We start from the raw sequence: 21,391 nt of genomic DNA on the forward strand, positions 1-21,391 counted from the left end.
TCGCCATAAATGCAGCCCGAGAGAAAGCCATGACCTGCCAGAAGTCTGTGTCTCGGTGTGTTAGGACTAGAAAAGCCTCACCTCTCCAGCCGTCCCCACCACCGGCATCTTCTGCCAGGGGTCCGCCAACTGAGCCAGAGGCATGTTCTTCTTGCCCTTCCGCGACTTTTCTTTCCCTGTTCTTCTTCTTTTTGCCCTGTATTTCTCTTTTTCCCTCCCTCAGTCGACACTTTCAGTTCCGCCTATTTTCTCCCGTTTTTGTCTTCTTTTCTCTGGTTTTGATGTGTTTTCGCTGTGTTGTCGGTGTGTTTTTGGCGGCGCTGCCGTCTCCCCCTGTCCGTCAGTTGGAACCAACCGCCGCGGTGCTCACTAGCCGAGCCGAGCCGAGCCGACACGGGTTAATTCCGGGTCTGGTGTGGCGCTGATACCGCCCCTTCCTCCGGAGAGACAAACATGAGAGAAAAAAAAGAAGGACGCCCTTTTTCGGAAAGTCATTGACTCAACACTTATCTCCCCATCTGTCGCTCTCTCTCTTTCGCTCTCTCTCCCACTTCCGTTTCTTCCCAATATGGCGGCCGGTGTCGGCTTACCTGTCCGTCAGCCCGCTGCGTCACGCCTACGTCACGCCAGGAGGCGGCTCCCAAGGAAAACCAGAAGTGAAGCGAGATCCACTTTGGCATCCTCCCTAAAATGCTTCTAATCAATGCCTGGTAATAGTCAGAGACCAGCCAGAGGACGCTTCACTGCCATGTCTGAACTTAGAGCAACAAAAATACAATCATTTCATCTTTAACTAAATATAATCTAAACATTAGACTCATCCAGCAGATTAACACACTTGAGAAATGTATTTTTCTGAAATCATCAACGGCAGTAACACCTCACGTGTCCTGTTTGCTACAGTGAGTAGATTAACAAACCCTCCATCTCCATTGCCATTGGAACTAATTTCAACATCTAAATGTAATGAATTAGCATTAATTTTTTAATGAAAAGATTCAATTCAATTCAATTCAATTCAATTCAATTTTATTTGTATAGCGCCAAATCACAATACAAATCATCTCAAGGCACTTTACAAAAACTAAAACTAAAAACCCAACAATTCCCTTATGAGCAAGCACTTGGCGACAATGGAGAGGAAAAACTCCCTTTAACAGAAGAAAAAACCTCCAGCAGAACCGGGCAAAGGGTATTAAACAAGCAATAAACAGTTTTTGGGCAGATACCAACTCTGCAGCCATCCAGGAGACACTTGGTAGAACTGACACACTTTACACCTGCCAATTACAAAACAGTTGAAGAGATCATACCCTGTCTGAGTTCATCCACCTGCTGCCTCGATGTCTTACCCACTAGATTTCTGAAATCAGTACTAAGCAGTTTGTTACCACAACTCACTCAGGGTTAATAACTCATTGCAGTCTGAAACATTTCCAAGGGCCCTGAAAATTGCTGTCATCAAGCCTCTCCTGAAGAAGAGCAGTCTTGATTCTACGGTACTGAACAACTACCGACCCATATCAAACCTGCTGTTTTTAGGCAAAATCCTTGAAAAAGTTGTTTACCAACAACTTACTGACTTTCTCCTGCTAAACAACTGCTTTGATGATCTTCAGTCAGGTTTTAGGCCCCATCACAGCACTGAAACTGCACTCATCATCTTGGGACCTCTTTTGTTCAATCTTTACATTTCCTTTAGGCCAGTTAATACGCAGCAATAATGTGTCCTACCATAACTATGCAGATGACACTCAGATTTACATTTCACTCACAGCTGGTGAATATGAACCAGTCAATTCACTGTGTCACTGCATTGAACAGATCACTCTGTGGATGCAAAACAACTCATATAACATATGAAAACTTCAGTGTAGTGTAGTAACACCGCCTTTAAACACACACAGTTTGTTGTGTTTTTTTGCTGGGACACCTGCAGGAACTGTTTGCATCCAGTTTCAAGGCTTCATTTACTTCTGCTGCGGAAAAGATGGAGGTTAACGCATGACTTCATCTCTGACATTTACATAGTAAATATGTAATATGACTGTTTTACCCTCTGGTACTTTCCCACTTTACTGTGAACAGTTTTGATAAGTTTATTTAAATACTTTCAAATGATGACTGTGTGGATATTGCTTTAGGTCCCCTTTAAACCATTCCACAGTTTAACACAGATAACCAGACACTCTTTGTTGTTGTCTGGATTTTTAGTTGTTTAAAACTCCTGTGCCCTCTGAGATTACAGCCCCACTGCCTGTAACTGAACATTTTTTGAATATTGGCTGATACTAGGCACAGTAATTGGTGGTTAGCACTGTTGCCTCACAGCAAGGAGGTTCCTGGTTTGAGACCCAGCAGGGGCCTTTCTCTGTGGAGTTTGCATGTTCTCCCCGTGCTTGTGTGGGTTTGGGAGATTGTATTTTATTTAAGGCTACAACTACGAATGACCTGTTTCCTGTTTTGTCTATAAAATGTAAAATAAGATCAGTGTTTTAATGTCAGTGGTGAACCATGTGCAAAGGGTGATATTAGACAAACTTAACTGCAAATCGCATATCTTTGGGTGAAAGGCAGGGGTCCACTCTGGACAGGTCACCAGTCCATCACAAGACCACATAGAGACAAACAACCTCACACACTCACACTCACTCCTATGGGCAATTTAGAGTCACCTACCAACCAGACATACATGTTTTTGGACTGTGGGAGGAAAACAGAGTACCTGGAGAAGGTTGACTGTGTGACTGTGTGCTTTATAAAGCAGTCATATTTACAGCCTTTTAGTGACACCTAGTGGCAGCGGTAGCAAAAACATAGCCCAAATCGTTTACGTTTACAATCATCAATTGTTGATTTCTGGCTAAATATTTATCACATATAGCATTTTTTTTTTTTTTTTTTTTTTTTTTTTTTTAAGTGGAAAATTTTAAGATATCTCTGGCAAAATGAGTTGGATATAAAATTTATTTCACATAATTAGGCAGATTTTTTTTTAAATAAAATTCAATTACAGAATCACTTGTTTTACATATTTTTGAGCAATTCAAATGTTTATAAAACAAAAAATAAAGACAAACAATTTTATCTTAAAATTTCTTTTATGTATTTCCACCCAGTTTTTCAGTTCTATAAACACATTTTACTGTTTTTCTACAGGATCCTTGCCAGCAGCAGCACACGTTAAAGAACAAACAGGTAAATAAAACAAGGAACAGAAAATCTAGTCTGTGCTGCTTGGTTTTCCATCCTCAGCTCAACACAGATACAAGCCTCTAGCTTTAAATGCATCTTTACTGACAAAGACAATTCTCCAACCAAGCGCCCACAATATGCTGAAAGCTGTAAAAATCTCTAATCCTTTGCCCACCGACTACACTCAGATTTTAAAGCTTCCTGGATGCTCTTTCGGTCAAACAGGTACAGATCATCTGGATTTGAAAAACTTGCTGGAGCCTTAGTCTCCTGCTTTGCCACTATAATAGTCATCCTAATAAAAACTCTTTTCAGCTGAAGTTTAAAATATTAAGATTATTAATATTATTACCAAACAGCCCTGCTCAACAGTCATGTCATTTAAATGCCTCTTGCATTGTAGTGCATTTCACACCAAACAATGAACCTTTTCTTGCAGCCCCCCTCCCCCCACAAAAAAACATAACTTACAGTAGTTGAGAAAAAAAGTAAACAAGTGGTTGGTTGCTTTCAGAAACACTGACATTGCAATTGCATTTTTTAAGGTGCCTATTTTTTTGACCAGAGGCATGCCTTAAGAAAATATTCTTCCCACTTTATCTGAACGGTTTAACCCTTAGAAGTCTATGCCTAGTGGAATGTCACGTAGTTCGATCACGCCAGAGTGACGGTAGACTCCTAAGGGTTAAAGCTTACAAAATAAGAGTGCAGAAAATGTATAAATTGATGTATGACAGTAGCATGATAGTAGTGGAAAAAAAAAAAAGAGGAACAACAAAACGTTTTGTGCGTATATTTCATGCCTCCCCACAGTATTAAAAACCTGAAAATTCACAACCATGTTCTCCTTTTAAAACATCTCTGACTCATGATGGTATAACACCAAAAAAAAAATAAAACATACAAATAAACATCCAAATAATCACTCTTAAATACTTCTATATAAAACTACTAATAAATAAAATGACAGGTATCAGGCCAAAGCTGATTACCATCAAGGTGCTGAGTCCTGTGTATTAGTATTTATACTAATAGACAGTGTTGGTGCAGTGGGTGGGGAGGCCCTACATTTGAAGGTATTACTTGTGGAAGTCTAGCTGATTGACTTGAGTTTGGCCCAGGGGTGCGTCCCACGTACTTCAAGCGGTGGGTTGTTGTAGTAGATATGGTTGCACAGCTCCTCCAGCGGTGGCTCGGGATCTGATGTAGCAAACTGAGCTGCATCCTCCACTTCTTTACGGACCTCAACATCAATTTCCTGGAAGAAGTCAGTTGGTCAGGTCCAGGCTCATCAACGTTATGTGGCAATACTATGAAGTCAGCTGAAGACATGAATTTACTGAACGGCCAATTTTGTGAAGTTCAAAATACATAAATAATATATTCTTATGTTAAATATGACAGTTGTTTTCCTACAAAATGTATTTGCTGTTACAATGTGTTATTTTTAAACCATTTATAGGACACGGGATTGGTTACTGGAGGGGGGAATCAACATTTGTTCAGGTGAGATAACACTGCATGGTAAATTCTAATGGTAAGTAATTATCTCATAGGTAGAATCAAGGAAAACGTGTTTGTTGTGTTGTTATGCTAATAGTAAACTACAATATTAACAACCACCAGCCTGATTTTAATGATATCAGGTACCCTCAGATCAAAAATAGATCCGATTGTGTCTCTCCTTTTACCCATTGTATTATTTTTTCCCCCTCTAAATCTCATCACTGTGTGACTAAAGAGAGTACATGTAGTTCCATTTAGATTTCTAAGAACATGATGTAATATATCTTGCATGACTTCCTATCTTTCCTAAGAAAAGGTTTTCACACTAGAAACTGCAACACAGTTTCCTCACAGGTAAGCTAAAACTCTGCTTTAACTTTGTTGTCAAGAGCACCAGGCCACCAAAAAAATCTGTCTGTTAAATTACATTAAAAGGTACATTTGGATAATATTCATCTTGAATCCACAACATGTTGTTTAAAATACTTTCCCTACAAATTACTCTACCATCCAAATAGTTTGTGTCGTGCACTCACTTTCAGCTCCTCTGCTGATGCCATATTGTTGCTGAGCATGCGCTCTTTCAACATGGAGATGGGGTCACTCTTGCTGCGAACTTCCTGGATCTCATCTCGAGTACGGTAGCTGCAAACAGTTGCATCACAAGCAGAATAAGCCAATAACACAGGCCATTGTGTTGCTGATTGATGTTTCCTGATCTGAAATAATATGAGCTGATACAAATTTAAAAAACAAAAACACTTTTCTAAAGCTTTCATCTTCCAGCAGATACCACAGTCCAGGTTATATTATCCGATATGAGAAAATACATTTTTCTACTTTTTCACCCAAGTTATTTGTTAATAACAGGAAACACAGAAGCTGAACATTTCAAAAATCAAAGCAATAAACAGATCTTTAACAAAGCAAGGGAACAGGAAATAAATAGGATTAATTAAAATGATATGATGTAGAGCTACAGAGGTCACCTGACACCTGGGTCACTCATGCTGTGTCCATGGTACCGGTAGGTCTCCAGTTCCATTACAATGGGACCCTGAAACACAAGTTATTGCCCAGGCTTCAGCCAAACTGCTTCAGACTCCCAAAACAACTGTCTGCCATATTAGTACACTTAAACCTTTTTCTAGAGTTGGACCTACACTCTTTCCCCGTGTGAGAACCTGGAATGAAACATGATGAAGATTTAATATTATACACTGCAATAGCCAGAGAGTCGGCTGACCATTGCAAATAATGGTTATGTCATGGGTAAAATGGGGATTCAAAAACTGCAGAGAACAGAAGCAAATTAAGATGGGGAGATTCACGATGTACCATATTTTCCAGACTATAAGTTGCACCTTTTTTTCTTACTGCTCTGCCTTGTCATGTGTTGTATCATCATCCATGATGCTGTTACTAGGACACAGACCCAGCACCCTTGATGCTTTCATTGCAATTACAGTGGATTTCAATCACATCTCTCTGTCCTTCTGCCTGACTGACTTTGTACAGTAAGTAGACTGTCCAACACGTGGAGAAAAGACATTAGATCTGTTCTATGCTAACGTCAAAGAGGCTTATAGTGCTGTACCTCTTCCACCACTGGGTACATCTGATCACAACATGATCTACAGTATTGTTCAAAATAATAGCAGTACAATGTGACTAACCAGAATAATCCAGGTTTTTAGTATATTTTTTATTGCTACATGGCAAAGAAGTTACCAGTAGGTTCAGTAGATTCTCAGAAAACCAACAAGACCCAGCATTCATGATATGCACACTCTTAAGGCTGTGCAATCGGGCAATTAGTTGAAAGGGGTGTGTTCAAAAAAATAGCAATGTGGCATTCAATCAGTGAGGTCATCAATTTTATGAAAAAACAGGTGTGAATCAATCCTATTTAAGGATGAAGCCAGCACTTGTTGAACATGCATTTAAAAGCCTGAGGAAAATGGGTCGTTCAAGACATTGTTCAGAAGAACAGCCTACTTTGATTAAAAAGTTGATTGGAGAGGGGAAAACCTATAAAGAGGTGCAAAAAATTATAGGCTGTTCAGCTAAAATGATCTCCAATGCCTTAAAATGGAGGGCAAAACCAGAGAGACGTGGAAGAAAACAGAAGACAACCATCAAAATGGATCAAAGAATAACCAGAATGGCAAAGGCTCAGCCAATGATCAGCTCCAGGATGATCAAAGACAGTCTGGAGTTACCTGTAAGTACTGTGACAGTTAGAAGACGTCTGTGTGAAGCTAATCTATTTTCAAGAATCCCCCGCAAAGTCCCTGTTTTTTTTAAAAAAAAAAAAAAAAAAAAAGGCATGTGCAGAAGAGGTTACAATTTGCCAAAGAACACATCAACTGGCCTAAAGAGAAATGGAGGAACATTTTGTGGACTGATGAGAGTAAAATTGTTCTTTTTGGGTCCAAGGGCCATAGACAGTGAAGCATGGTGGTGCAAGCATCATGATATGGGCATGTTTCTCCTACTATGGTGTTGGGCCTATTTATCGCATACCAGGGATCATGGATCAGTTTGCATATGTCAAAATACTTGAAGAAGTCATGTTGCCTTATGCTGAAGAGGACATGCCCTTGAAATGGTTGTTTCAACAAGACAATGATCCCAAACACACTAGTAAACGAGCAAAGTCTTGGTTCCAAACCAACAAAATTAATGTTATGGAGTGGCCAGCCCAATCCCCGGACCTTAATCCAATCGAGAACTTGTGGGGTGATATCAAAAATGCCGTTTCTGAAGCAAAACCAAGAAATGTAAATGAATTGTGGAATGTTGTTAAAGAATCATGGATCAAATTGGTTGACTCCATGCCACACAGATGTGAAGCAGTTATAAAAAACTGTGGTCATACAACTAAATATTAGTTTAGTGATTCACAGGATTGCTAAATCCTAGAAACAAAAACGTTTGTACAAAATAGTTTTGAGTTTGTACAGTCAACGGCAAACACTGCTATTTTTTTTTTTTTTTAAAAACACACCCCTTTCTACTAATTGCCCAATTGCACAGCCTTATGAGCGTGCATATCATGAATGCTGGGTCTTGTTTGTTTTCTGAGAATCTACTGCACCTATTAGTAACTTGTTTGCCATGTAGCAATAAAAAATACACTAACACAGTCACATTGTACTGCTATTATTTTGAACAATACTGTATCTTCAGCCCACATACAGACCCTGTGTGCAGAAGCTTCCTGTTACCACCAGGTATTTTAAGGAAATGGTCACTAGAGGCAAGGGATTCATTGAGAGACTTTTGAGTGCACAAACTGGGATGCACTGATGGAGGAGCAGGAAATGGACAATAACGGACAGGAGAGTCATCATCACTGACTACATTAATTTCTGTAGGGACACAGTACTCTCAGTTAATACAGTACAGTGCTATCCTAACAATAAACCAATGATCACCAGTGACAGAAGAAGAGGGCTTTCCAGGACAGGGATAAGGAGAAACTAGAGAGTATACAACGAGAGCGCAAAAAGACACTAAGGCGAGCTATGGTGGAGTACAAAAAAAAGTTGGAAAAACAGCTGGAAAACAATAATACCAGGGAGGTGTGGAGAGGGGCAAGGACCATCACTGGCTACAAACTGGACAACTCTTAGTCTTTGGATGGTGATGTGGATAGAGCCAGTACCTTCATCCAGCATTACATCAGGTTTGACAATGTGGCTACTTCCACCTACATCTCTACAGCTACTCCCTCCACCTCTGAAGCTCCTCACTACACCTCATTCTCTATGTCTGCTCCCTCCACCTCCACTGCTGCTTCCTGTAGCTCCATGTCTAAGGCTGCTCCCTCCACCGTTACCTCCACGGCTGATCCCACCATCATTATTACTTCTACTGCTGTTCCCTCCTTTACCTCTGAGGCTGCCTTCTCCACATATTCATCTGTCTCCTCCACCTCTGCGGCTGCTCCCTCCATCTCCAACGTGGCAGATGCTCCCTCCACTCCCACCTCTGCAGCTCCTTACTATACCTCATCCTCTATAACTGCTTCCTCCATCTCCACCTCTATGGCTGCTCCATGTACCTCCATCACCCCTCTGTTACAATCTGAACAGCTCCTTCGGCTTCGGCCAGGGAAGGCAACAAGGCCAGATGGAGTATGTCCAAGGCTTCTGAAGCACTGTGAAGGACAACTAGCTGTTGCTCTTTAATATGGGTATTCTGCTGGATAAAGTCCCAGTGCTGTGGAAGATCTTGTCTAATACCGGTGCCCAAAACAGGGCGGCCAGTGGAGCTGAATGGCTAGCTTCGACATCCCATACCATGAAGAACTTCGAGTGGCTCCTGGTCCGTCACATGAGGCTGCAGGTTGAGGAGGATCTTGAGCCCCTTCAGTTTGTCCATCAGAAACACGTGGAAGATGCAGTGCTTTACATGCTGCACCAGGCATATGCCTATCTGGATGTGCCTGGTTCATATGTGAGGATTATGTTCTTCCACTTCTCCAGTGCTTTCAATACTATATGGTCTTCCATACTGAGAGACAAGCTTCTATGTATGGGGTGGCCCCCTCCCTGATGTCATGGATTATGGACTACTCGACATCCAGACCGCAGTGTCTGTGACACTGGAATGCAGCATTGGGGCTCCACAGGGGACTGTTCTTGCTCCTTTTCTGACTGGAGCAAAATGAACTATCTTCTCCTGAACACCACCAAGAATAAGGAGCTGGTGGTGGATTTTAGGGGATCAAAAGCATCATGCCACTCAGTCTTGATGAAAGTATGAGTATCAGTGAACACACACCCAAACAGCAGTGAACACACACCCAGGCAGCCATTGCTGCGGTGCCCAGTCCTGAGACTCAAACCCGCAACTTCCGGGTTACAAGTCCGACTCGCTATCCTTTAGGCCACAACTGATGGACAGGGGATAGAGTGCGTGCAGACCTTCAAGTACCTGGGGATGGTACTGGACGAAAAACTGGAGCAGCCTGCCAATGTGGTTGCAGTGTACGTCGTCTCAAGAAGAAGGTTCCTACAATGTCTGCAGTGACATGCTGTGCATGTTCTATCACACTGTCATGGTAAGTACACTGTTCTAATGCTGCTGTGGTTGGAGGAGTGGCATTATGGACAGAAACTGTAGACGCCTGGACAAACTGATGAAAAAGGCCAGTTCTGTGCTAGGCAGGGGGCTGGACCCTCTCAGAACTGTGGTGGAGCAGCAGATGTGGAGGAAGCTGCGTTCTATATTGAACAATAATAAACACCCCCTCCACGACATCCTGATTAAACAGTAGCTGCAGTGGGAGGCTCATCTCACTCAGCTGCAGAACCAAGAGGGTGAGCAGATCCTTTGTCCCCACAGCCATTAGACTTTTTAATAGTAATTGATATGTTATTGACTGGGTGTCTTGATCTGTGTATTATATTTTATAGTGAAATTTCTATGTTAAAGTTAATATAAAAGCTGCACGAGAATCTGAATTTCCTCCATGGGGGATGAATGAAGTATCTATCTACATAGCCAAGCAATTTATCTGTGTTAATTTACTGTCATTCTGTCAAATAGTCACTAGTGTATGATAACACTTCTGTCTCAATTGAAGATAATATTGGACTGCCAAAAAGGTAAAAACATTTATGTTCACACTAAACTAAGTGTAACAAGTGCAAATGCTGCCCAAAACAAAGAGCTATACTGCAGACTTCAAAGTGCAGGTAATAAAGTCTGCAGCTGAAACACAGTTTGGAGTGAGTGTTGGCATTAAGGCAACCTGAGAGAGGAGGACACGCCGCTTTATCTCCCTCCACCATGCAGTCGTTTAACGTTACTTAAGATATTACTTTAGATGAATGAATTTCACAATGCACTTCTGCTTCTTATGTCTAACCTATGTTATTCATAGGCTAATTTAGTCTAGAGTTAGAAACGCGACTTACACACTGAAGCAACTTATGTTTTCTTCTTCTCAATAAGGCTATTTTGAGACAACAGACTAATATTTCAGTGCAACATAGTCTAGAAAATATGGTGTGTTAAAGATGGAAACAAAAAAAATAAAAAGAAATAGATAATTGTTAGGATGGATTCCTAGTGGTTTTCTGGGGGGATGTTGTGACACAAGGTGATCTACAAAAATAATGAATACATAAAATATTAAAATTTTTTTAAAAATCTGAAAAAGGGACAGTTTTGGGAACCAAGCCCTGGTTTATCTTCGCCACACTCAAGCTTGTTTTATCCCTGGAAGTTCAGCTCACATTGCCAGATCGACAGTAATCTGCCACAAACTTGGTAGCCTCTCTGACGCAGAGGACGTCCATCCCATCCACCTACACAGAAAAGAAAGAGGGATAAAACAAATTAAAAAAAAAAAAAAAAAAAAAGATGGAAAATAAAACTGGCCTTTAGGTTTCAGGACTCACAGGTAGGCTTTCAGCTCAGAATTAGCTGCTGTGGCTGCACAGTTACATATTTGTTTTGTTTTTTTTTTAAAATCAAATCAGATTCCTTCAGGAAGATTTGAGTGCAGATACAGCACAAAAATGTTTTTCCAAATCATTCAAAATAATAAGGGGTCATTATTGTTTTCCCAAGAGGAAGTAAAACAATGCCCTGTGCAGCCCCCTCAGCTCCAATCCTGGAAGCAACCTGCGTTTCCAGGTAGTTTGTGTGCAGTATCATACATGAGCATCAAACAGCTGTATGCATGCTCACACCTGCAACTGCCAGGACAAAGTTTCAGACTCCTCCTGTTGTAGTCTAGGTCCATACAGGCCAGCTGCAGCATACAGTCAAAGACACTGCAGCTGCGGCCTAAGACCCGATGTTTAAGCTTGATAAGCAAGATAACGCTGAAGATTTCTGAACTTCAGAGCTCAATCAATGTGAAGGGCAGGGATTTTACAGGTCTCATCCAATTAAATTTCATTTTACACCTGCAGAAACCCGCTTGGCTCACATCTCCTACTACAGCTTTATGCTTCTGTCATGGTGTGTTTGTGTCTCACTCTGATTCCAGGTATGAAGTCTCCTCTCTTGTAGTAATCTGTGCTGGCTGAAGCTCTTTCCACAGACGTTCCCATGCCGTACTTGTTGTTCTCGCAGACAAAAATGCACGGCAGCTTCCACAGAGCGGCCATGTTAAATGACTCAAACAGCTGGCCCTGATTGGATCGGAGAGGAGACAGGTGTGTCCACATCCATAGTTTGTTAGTGTACAGGTGTGTAGAGGTTTCAGAAGATACTTTGCTGTTCCGTTGTAAAACACTTTCATGCTGTTCCGTTGTAAAACATTTTCAAGCTTCAAGAGCGGTTTAAAAACAAATATTATTTACAGAAATACACTTTAGACCCTGTTATAATTGGCCAAATGAACATAAAGGAACATTAGCATCTTATTTGTGCCTGCTGTATAGTATAGATTGCACTTGCATCAAAGTTAAAATTATATCATAACACCCATCAAGCACTGGATGAAAAACAAGACAGCAACTTCGCTCTTCTTGCAACTTAACCACTTATCACTTTATATTTAGAGGTAATTAATGCCCAATTTCTCCTACTGCTTACCTGATTGGCTGCTCCATCTCCATAGAGTGTGACGCACACCTGATTGTTACCTTGATACTGGCAGGCCAGAGCAATTCCAGCTCCCAAAGGAACCTGAACAAGTTACAGCTAAGTTACTGAGAAGAACTGAAAAACTGTTTATCATATTTAGCCTTGATGCAAATCAGTACAAAGGATGGATCCATTACTGAGAGAACCAACAAATAAACTATCAGATCTGATGAGTCACATGATTATAGCATCAAAAACATATGATTAAAACTAGGACAAAATGTGTTTGCTTCTGTTGCAGCTGAAAGTTTTCACTAAACTGTGCCTTTACCTGCGCTCCGACAATACCATTGCCCCCATAGAAATGTGGGGCATACATATGCATTGAACCCCCCTTTCCTTTGGCTACACCGCCCTTACGACCTGAGGAGGAATAAAGTAAAAAGTAAAGGGATTAGACATAGAAAGACTTCAGGCATGTAAAGCTACACAAGCGTGCGATTTTAAAATGTGAGGTCACCAGTGAGCTCGGCCAGGATCTCTTTGACCGGCACACCGCGGGTGTACGTGTATCCATGGGACCGATAGGCAGTGATCAGATGATCTGAGGGGGTGATAGCTGCTTCTATGCCTGCAGCACATGCTTCCTGTAGGAGGAGACAAAAAAAGAAAACATGTGCATGGGTTTTAACTCAAAACAACTTTTTCCAATGCAGTTAATTGAGTCGGTTGAGATGTTTATCCATAACATGTAAAAGTATTGGGTCTTATTTTGTACCATTTTTATTTAATTTTTTGAAATTATCTGTAAACTCAGCAAGACGCCCTCAAAAAAGGCTAAAACAAAAATCACACAGTCACATGTAAAGCTTCAGCTGACAACCAGAAACCTGTGTTAACCTGTTAACCTGTTAACCTGTGTATCTAGATCTAATATATTGCATCACTGCATCCGTTTGATTGCACAGCTGCACATTTTATACCTGACTCTCCTGATGTGAAATATCAGCTGCAGCCCCTGTGGTAAATCAGAAGCTGAAGGTATTTGTCTAAACTCACACTCACTCCTCCCATATTGTGTACCTCTGAACAAGAACACCTTGAAATACATAGTGCACGAGACCAAAGCTCAACTTCCAGCTGTGCAAACTCCAGATGCAACTCCTTAGTAAATCAAATTTTAGAGCCAAAGAATAAGGAACAAACCTTAGTATATAGTGTGTTTGTACCTGACCTGTCCATCATAAAGGTGGCAGAAGCCTCTGATGATCTTCTGTTTGTAGAGCTGATCAGCTTTGAGCTCCATGCGCCTCACAGTCTCCATAGTGCGGTAATACCGCAGGCCCTGCTCCCGAGTAAGCTCCGCCTTCAGCGGTGGACCCTCCTCCAGGCGGTGTAGGTTGCATTTCTATTAGTAACAACAGTTTGTTACAAATAGCTTTAACTTTCAAACTAGCTCAGATGTTTCGCCACTTTTTGATTGCAGTGCTGTGAAGTCTATTTTTTTATGTTCCAGTTTTCATTTGCAGAAATTGGAAATGTGCATTAAAAACTGTCCAATGAAAACTCCTTTCCTCCTCCTGCTGTTTTTGTCTCAACCCACCTTGATGTCAAATGTTGCTTGAGGGGTGAAGTCAGTGAAGGAACGGGAGACAACGGCTCTGGCACCCTGGTAGACAAGGAGGCACAGAAAACAATTTCTGATTCAAAGAGTTATGAAGAAATCAACTTAAAGTGAACAAATGATCCACCGAGACAGCACAAGAGCTGCCCTCATGTTCACAGCAGCTGGTGGGGGAGTGAATGTAGATGGGCTGGGGCTCACATTGGACAGATCTCTGTATTAAGTTGAAGTCAGTAACAGGGCAGGGAAATACACAAAAAAAAAATTTTATGACTTGTGATTTGAAGTTTTCCCACTGCCAGGCTTCTGTTAAATACTTAATCATGTGTCCACATCTGTGCAATATCAATATATATATATATATATATATATATATATATATATATATATATATAAAAAATACACAAATAAAATGAATCTGCATTCAACAAATCCTATAAAATGAACAAATATTAATAAATAAATGTATTTGTGTATCTCTGCAGATACTCTGGTAAACAAGACCAACAATAGTGTTAAATTAAAAAGTTGCAAATTAATCAGAAATCCAATTGTTTAAACTTGCAATATCTTCTCATCAATTACTAAATAATTTGTTTTTCTGCAACACATGACGTTTCCCAGCCCTGTTAGTGATCATTGAGACACTGGTCTGTCTAGCAAGCGGGTCTGGGCGCTAACTAATTGTGCAGCAGATGCTCCAGTACTGACTGGTGGTGGTTTAGGAGGTTGCCACTGGGTGTTTGCCAAGGTGGGCACCGCTGGTGAGGTTAGACTGACGTACTCTGACAGATCAATCAGCAGCTGGGGAACACAGGAGCCAATCAATCAGACCACAGCCACAGGAACTCTACAGAGTCTACAAGATGATGAGACAACTACAGGTGAAAACAGCAGAAGCAGCCACTAAATGGAGAACAGACATGATAACTGGCTTCTAAAAATATAAAATAAGGAAAAATGCACTGAGGGAACATGGAAACTGGCATCAGCCCAACAGTGTCTACAATTTATCTGATATTTCAAAATTCACAGTTACATTTAAAATTAAAAATATAACCTAAATGATTCATCAATAATAAAGTTTAACAGAATTGACAACTGAAACAAAGTCTCTAATAAGTTCAAGCATATTTTCTCCTTGACTATATTAGAAAAAGTTAGCTTTTTACATTTAGGATTTAAAAGAGAAATGCCCTACTTCCAGAGCAGAGCTGCTTTTTCTGTTTAATGGGATCCTAAATTCATGATTGTTAATTATTTCATTCAAATAAAGTCAGTACGAAATATCATCACATCAATGCCATAGAAGCATAGTTTAACTGTACTACCACAGCACAGTAGATGGTTCTAGTGAACTGTTCTGTGTGAACGAAAAACAAGAATGACACTTACAATGGGTTCTTTCAACTTAAATTCAAAAATGTAAAACTACTCAACTAAAAAAGTAAAACAATTTGGTCCTGTCAGAGCACATTGCATTCATGAAGATCACTGTATAAACAGACTAATCATGCTCCACAAAAGGGAAAATTGTTTATAGAACCACATAAGCAGAGCAATGAGCTGCTTACCTCAGACACTTTTTGGGCTCCCTAGGGTTCATCAAGCAGGGAAAGGGGCGGGGGCGGGGTTCAAGGGAAGGGGAGAAAAAAAAAAAAAAAAAAAAATCAAGATTGCTGTGTCAGACTGTGCGTGGAAAAAGTGAATGAACAGAGTGAAAATGGGGAAAAGAATGAAAATGAGTTTGGCTTAAAATGAGCAGCATTAACACAACAGGTTTCCCAGTCAGTTGGATTAAACAATACTTACACAGCAAGTTAATACTGCCTAAATATTGATAGTGGAAGTACTTCCTATTTGCATAACATGTAAAATCCATCCATCACCTCTACCCGCTTATTCCTAACCAGGGTCACAGGGATCTGGGGATCTGCTGGAGCCTATCCCAGCTCTCTTTGGGTGAAAGGCAGGGGTCCACCCTGGACAGGTCACCAGTCCATCACAGGGCCACATAGAGACAAACAACCTCACACACTCACACTCACTCCTATGGGCAATTTAGAGTCACCAATCAACCTGACATACATGTTTTTGGACTGTGGGAGGAAACCAGGGTACCTGGAGAAAACCCACGCAAGCACAGAAAGGTCTCTGGACAATTACATTTTAGAGCTTAACTGTAGTAATCCTGCTGAAACAGACATCACATGCTGTCTGTGCTACAGCTGAATAAGCATAAACAGCAGGGATGCACTGACATGTTTGTAGTGAAACCATCTGCCTCTGATAGCTGCTGAATTTAGCTGAAACAATGAAAGCTCGAGGGAAATGTAAATGAGAAATCAGCAGCTTTTCAGTGTTTAATTTACATAATGGGAAAGAGTGGTGATTTAATGATGTATTTTAGAGAAGTCACATTATGCTCTGTTCATAACATGTTATCCTCAATCCAAACTGTGATTAAAATGAGAAAAAGTTTAAAGGGTGTTATAAGGGATTTATTCTGAGCAACAATATGATCATCTTATGAGCTTGCATACATTTCTACATGTTAACTTAATACTGTAACCAATTATACCAAGTAGACTGCTCAGTTTCTTAATCTTACACGATGCTTCTATATCATTTGCAGTTTGTGCTATACTATCTACAGAAAAATAACACAGCTGAGGTTGTTATCTGCTGTTTTCACAAATATCAAAAGGAAGTCAGTTATATTTAATTTCACACAGGGATCTGGTATTACAGCAGTTTTTGTTCTAGACTGAGATTTACTGGCCCTATTTGGGCACAACAGAAATGGTAACATCTCCCTTTGCCTATTTTACAGAGCCCGAAGTAATGAAAGTCTATTTTCTTCCCATTAAAATAACTGGAGTTTCTGCATGAAATTTCTATCTACAAAACTAAAAAAAAAAAAAAACGATTATCTTTCAAGATACAGAAAAAATGTTTTACACATTTGAAATAATGTTAAATATTTTATTTAGCTCCCTGTGGGCAATCAACCAACAATCATTTGCATTATTGATTAATTTGTTCAATATTTTGTTGACTAATTAATTCCACTTCAAAAAATGAATTTTGAAGATCTCAGTTTCTAAAAGTCCAGGTTTATATATTTAAATTACTCATTTTGTGCTTTCAGCTGTAATTAATGTAATACTACAGAGAACAAAGACCAGCAAATCTTTACATTTACATTTCAGATGTAGGACTCAGCATATTGAAAGTTTCTTGCTTAAGAAAAAAATTTTAAAAATAAAAAAAGATTAAAAAGAAATAAACAGTAAAAGTGATAAGTTGAACCAGTGCATTTTTGCCTATAAATGACTAATGACTATTTGCTCAACTCGCTAATCACGGGGCTTTGTGTAAACTTCTCTTTACAATACTGGTCGGTATTGATTAGCTCACCCCCTTCCCCTGTACAAAGCTAAGAAGGAAAAACCACGACAAACAAAACGGGACACAGACGCAGAAAAATTAGAAACGACTGCGATATTAAAAATCAGAGCACAGACATTAAACATCAGCACAAGCCAGAATACGCAAAGCAGGAGTCGAAATACCAACTTTTCTCACGTTAGTGCACACAAGGTCAGCCCCCATGATAACATGCTAACTGACATTACATTAACCCCAGACCACTCACCGCGTTTCTGCCCATAATCCTGCAAAGTGCGTTAGAGATCATGGTTAACATATTTTGCATGCTACTGGACGACGACCTGACCCTGACGGGATTAAAGGCGATTATTAGCAGCCGCGAGGTGCCGCGAGCTGCCGCGAGCTGCTAATTCTTTGTTCGTGTCCGTCCAACAAATGAGCCCGATGAGAACAGACAGCAGTGGTGTTTGGTTCCTTGGCCTTATAATGGCCGCCCGAAGTATTTTTAAATCCCCCTGTAGTTTAAAACTTAATTTCAGATCAAATACACTGAAATGCTACACATAAGTTACAAAACCCTTGCTATGACGATGCCAAATATTTTGTCAGAAGCAAAAATAGAAGACTTAATACTACATTTAAAGGACACTTTTCCATTACACGGTTTTGGCACTATAATCCACTCGGGTCGGTTTTGGTCTCTAGCCATCACAGCACGGCTAAAGACGATTAAAATGAAAAAAATAAAAGGTTACTGTTGCTGTTTTTTTTAATGGGGGGTTTGAGTGTGTCAGACGTGGCTAAATGTTGCGCTCATGACTCCTCTAGTGACGTCACTCCCTGGTCAATCAGTGGCCCATAGTCTGTTGACGTCACATTTTAGTATGAGCTCAGCTCGCTTGGAACATCGGCTGAGGAGGTACTAAACACTAGTCTCCAGGGCCCAGAATCTCCAGGGCCCAGAACAGGTAGCCTGGCCAGCCAGACCCGCTCCTGCCTTAGGTAGTCTTTTCCTCTGTCTTCAAGTGAGCCAGGCCAATCACAGCCGTTTATTTTCAATGGGGCGGGCTTTATGCGTGACTTGTTTGCAACGTTTCTCAATACCAGCTCCAAGTCTGCAAATCTTTCTACAACTTTGCTGTTTACTCCGTTCAAATATGCACAGAACTGGTGATAACATTGTGTATTCTCAACAAAACAACAGTCATTCACTAGTGTCTCTACTCTAATACAAGCATCATATCGTTCGTTTCTCTGATTGGTTTATTCTGCGTCTCCCCCTGGAAGCAGATCTCAACCAAAGAGAGTAGAGCCCGTAGACATACAAAATACAGGTATATTATAATAATGTTATATATGTATATAATAATGTATTTTATATGTCTATGGTAGGGCCTCCATTGAAATGAATGGGCAGAATGTTCAGAGCTAGAGTGATCAGATCAGCAGAGTCTTGTCTCTCTTAAAGTCACAACGTCTTTTCAATAGCAGTCACCGTCTAGTCGTCAGGACCTCTGGCTGCACCCTCCATTCAAACAGACCCCATGCCTCCTCTCCACTACTTCCACAGCTGCTTCTCCCCAGTAATCACAACCAGTAACCTAACACAGTCCACATCACCCAACCCCCATCACTTACTCCAACAGCTCCACTGCAACGTCCTCCTCTTTCTTCAATCACACCCCGTTTCCAATAGCCAGGTGATGAGGACAACTGTGTGGTTTTACTCTTCCTGTTGGACTGTCTTGGACTTGATGGCTCCTTTAAGGACTAAGCAGTCAAAAGTTTTGTGCCTGCTGATTTTAAGCATGTAGTAGTGCAACCACTACTTAAGAAATCTGGTCTTGACCACTCTGTGCTAGCAAATTACAGGCCAATCTCCAGGCTGCCCTTCCTCGCAAAGATTTTAGAAAAAATTGTGTACACACAACTGAAAGCAAAAACAAACACAAACAAAAACCACAAAAAAAAAAAAAAACTGTTTACCCAAAAATCTCTTGTATTACAACATAATGAAACAAAAGACACCAGTAGAAGCATTTAGTTAAGATAATGCAACCACAGGGGCCAGGGGCCAGTGTCTTCATGTGCCGGTCCCAAGTCCGGGTAAATGCCAGGTTGTGTCAGGAAGGGCATCTGACATAAAATTTCAGCCAAATCAAACACGTGAATCACAAATACGACTTTCATACCGGATCGGTCGCAGCCCGGGTTAAGGCAAGGCAAGGCAAGGCAAATTTATTTGTATAGCACCATTCATACACTATGCAATTCAAAGTGCTTTACAAGGCATATAATTACATTAAAAGCATTGAAAAGAGCATCTAAAAACAAAGACATTTAACATAAAATAAATTTAAATCAAATAAAGTAAATTAAAATACGACATAAAAGCACATTAAGAAAACCAAGGATGAACAATTATTTGAAGGCAGCAGTAAACAACAGTGTTTTCAGTCCTGATTTGAATGAGCTGACAGTTTGAGCAGACCTCAGGTGTTCAGGAAGTTTGTTTCACAAGTGAGGAGCACAGTAACTGAATGGTGGGGCATGCCGCTTTGAGGGGCTTCTGGGGGTGAAAATGACACTGGGGGAGGAGGTCAGTTTGGGCCCAGTAGTGATGTGCTTCATCAGGTTGGCGAGGCTCTTGGTGATAGGAAATAGGATGCCCCGGGAAGATGGTGAACTAGGTAGGGTTTGCGGGGTTGTGGGAAGTGAATCCTCACAGACAGTGTCTGCTAGTGGAGGAGGTATGGCCTCCTCATCTTTGCTCTGACTTCTCTCCATGTTAGAGCATTCGGGGGAGAGTGTTGGCTTTGGATGTTTTGGTGTTTCTTCGTTTTGTTTAGATTCCCCTCTTGTCCTTGGCAGATTCCTGTCGTATCTTGTCCTTGGCAGAGGGAAGATTGTGGCGTAGGAAGAAAAATAGGTTGGAGGTGAAAGCTTTTACTCCTGATTTATTTACGGACAATCCATCTCCCTTAAAAAGATGCCTGCAATCCCAGAGATTGTTAAAATTGTCAATAAAATGTACTGAATGGACATCACATGCAGTTGAAAGCCATGTGTTCAGTGCTAGTAACCTGCTGAATTTCTCAGTTCCTCCTCTGACTGGTGGTAGAGGTCCACTGATAAAAACTTCTGCATTTAGCGACCTTACTGTGTATAGCAGATTATTAAATTTTATGACTTGCCGCGTGTGTAGTACGAGGTTTTTCAGAGTTGGATTTTCTGCAACAATCAGATGAAGATCCAGGGTCCTGCAGTAGTGGAGTGAACCTATTTTGTAGCTGTACAGTTGGTTCCTTAGGAGCTTTGTTGCTCCTTTTCCCTTTAGCTGTTATCCATGGCTGTGCTTTCCTTTGCACAGGAGTTGAGGAGGATGATAATGCTGGCCAGCCTGTCGCATCACAGATCTCTGGGCGCCGAGTTCTGCCTGTTGCTTGTCCTGATTTAGTCTTTGGCTTTGCTCCGAGAGCGTTCCAGGGAGGACTGATGTTGGTTCTAATCAAACATCTACACAGAGACTTTCTTTTCTTTGTTCTAGGTTGAGCTCGTGACTTTTAGGAGATGCACACTTGGTGCTATCCCCGGCTGCAGCCACGAGCCCGCTCAGAACACTTTAATTTATATCTGGAGGTGGTTACATGACTTCCAGGCACCGTCTCACTTTACACAATAGGGGAGAGTTGAAACATAGGTTAACTTCAGAGTTCATACAAAGTTCACATCCATACATTTACATGTCTTGGTGATTTGCACAGAAAACCTGGGTTTCCTCAACTATGACATGCCTGGTTACACCCTTTACATAAATCTGTCTGCAAAATGACAATTCTCATAACACAGTTAGCAATTTACAATGCCCTTATTCTAACAACTGATACCAGTAGTTTTATTTACCTGGACACAACCCTCCTGTTAGTTGGTCTTGTTAATGCTAGTTAGCTGTATACTAGCATGCTCTTGTCTGCTACTATGGTAGAGTAGTGTCCTCTTTCCCAGATAGTCCATTTATCTCCACGTTCATCTCTAACCTTTGCACTTTAGTTTCCAGCATAGTGATTTTCTGTAGGAGTTTGCTGTAATCGTCCTCAGAGAAGGGAGGAATAGTCATCG

General features: G+C 40.8%; 2 protein-coding genes across 5 annotated transcripts in view; both read right to left on the reverse strand.

Annotated features, from left to right (window-relative positions):
* Positions 1-556, reverse strand: part of rps6ka3b (ribosomal protein S6 kinase, polypeptide 3b) — a 63,527-nt gene extending 62,971 nt beyond the window's left edge. The window contains exon 1 of the mRNA XM_026305716.2: positions 82-556. Coding sequence (XP_026161501.1) covers positions 82-144 — 63 coding nt within the window. The 5' untranslated portion in view covers positions 145-556. The remainder of the gene's footprint in view (positions 1-81) is intronic.
* Positions 557-2,988: 2,432 nt separating this feature from the next.
* Positions 2,989-17,693, reverse strand: pdha1b (pyruvate dehydrogenase E1 subunit alpha 1b). Of its 4 annotated transcripts, none has more exons than XM_026305745.1 (13): positions 17,538-17,693; positions 15,454-15,474; positions 14,591-14,683; positions 13,859-13,924; positions 13,490-13,663; positions 12,776-12,902; positions 12,587-12,678; positions 12,265-12,357; positions 11,703-11,858; positions 10,953-11,024; positions 5,691-5,758; positions 5,238-5,346; positions 2,989-4,453 (listed from the first exon to the last, which is right to left on the reverse strand). In XM_026305745.1, exons 1-13 carry the CDS (start codon positions 17,595-17,597, stop codon positions 4,289-4,291), a joined length of 1,296 nt encoding a protein of 431 aa, XP_026161530.1. In that variant the 5' UTR covers positions 17,598-17,693; the 3' UTR covers positions 2,989-4,288. The 4 variants fall into 4 exon arrangements, with proteins under 4 accessions (XP_026161530.1, XP_026161534.1, XP_026161531.1 ...); XM_026305749.1 differs by having other exon boundaries at positions 14,591-14,738; XM_026305746.1 differs by lacking the exon at positions 14,591-14,683.
* Positions 17,694-21,391: the final 3,698 nt, after the last annotated feature.

Source organism: Mastacembelus armatus, unplaced genomic scaffold (genome assembly GCF_900324485.2).
Source record: "Mastacembelus armatus unplaced genomic scaffold, fMasArm1.2, whole genome shotgun sequence".
Classification (NCBI taxonomy): Eukaryota; Metazoa; Chordata; class Actinopteri; order Synbranchiformes; family Mastacembelidae; genus Mastacembelus; species Mastacembelus armatus.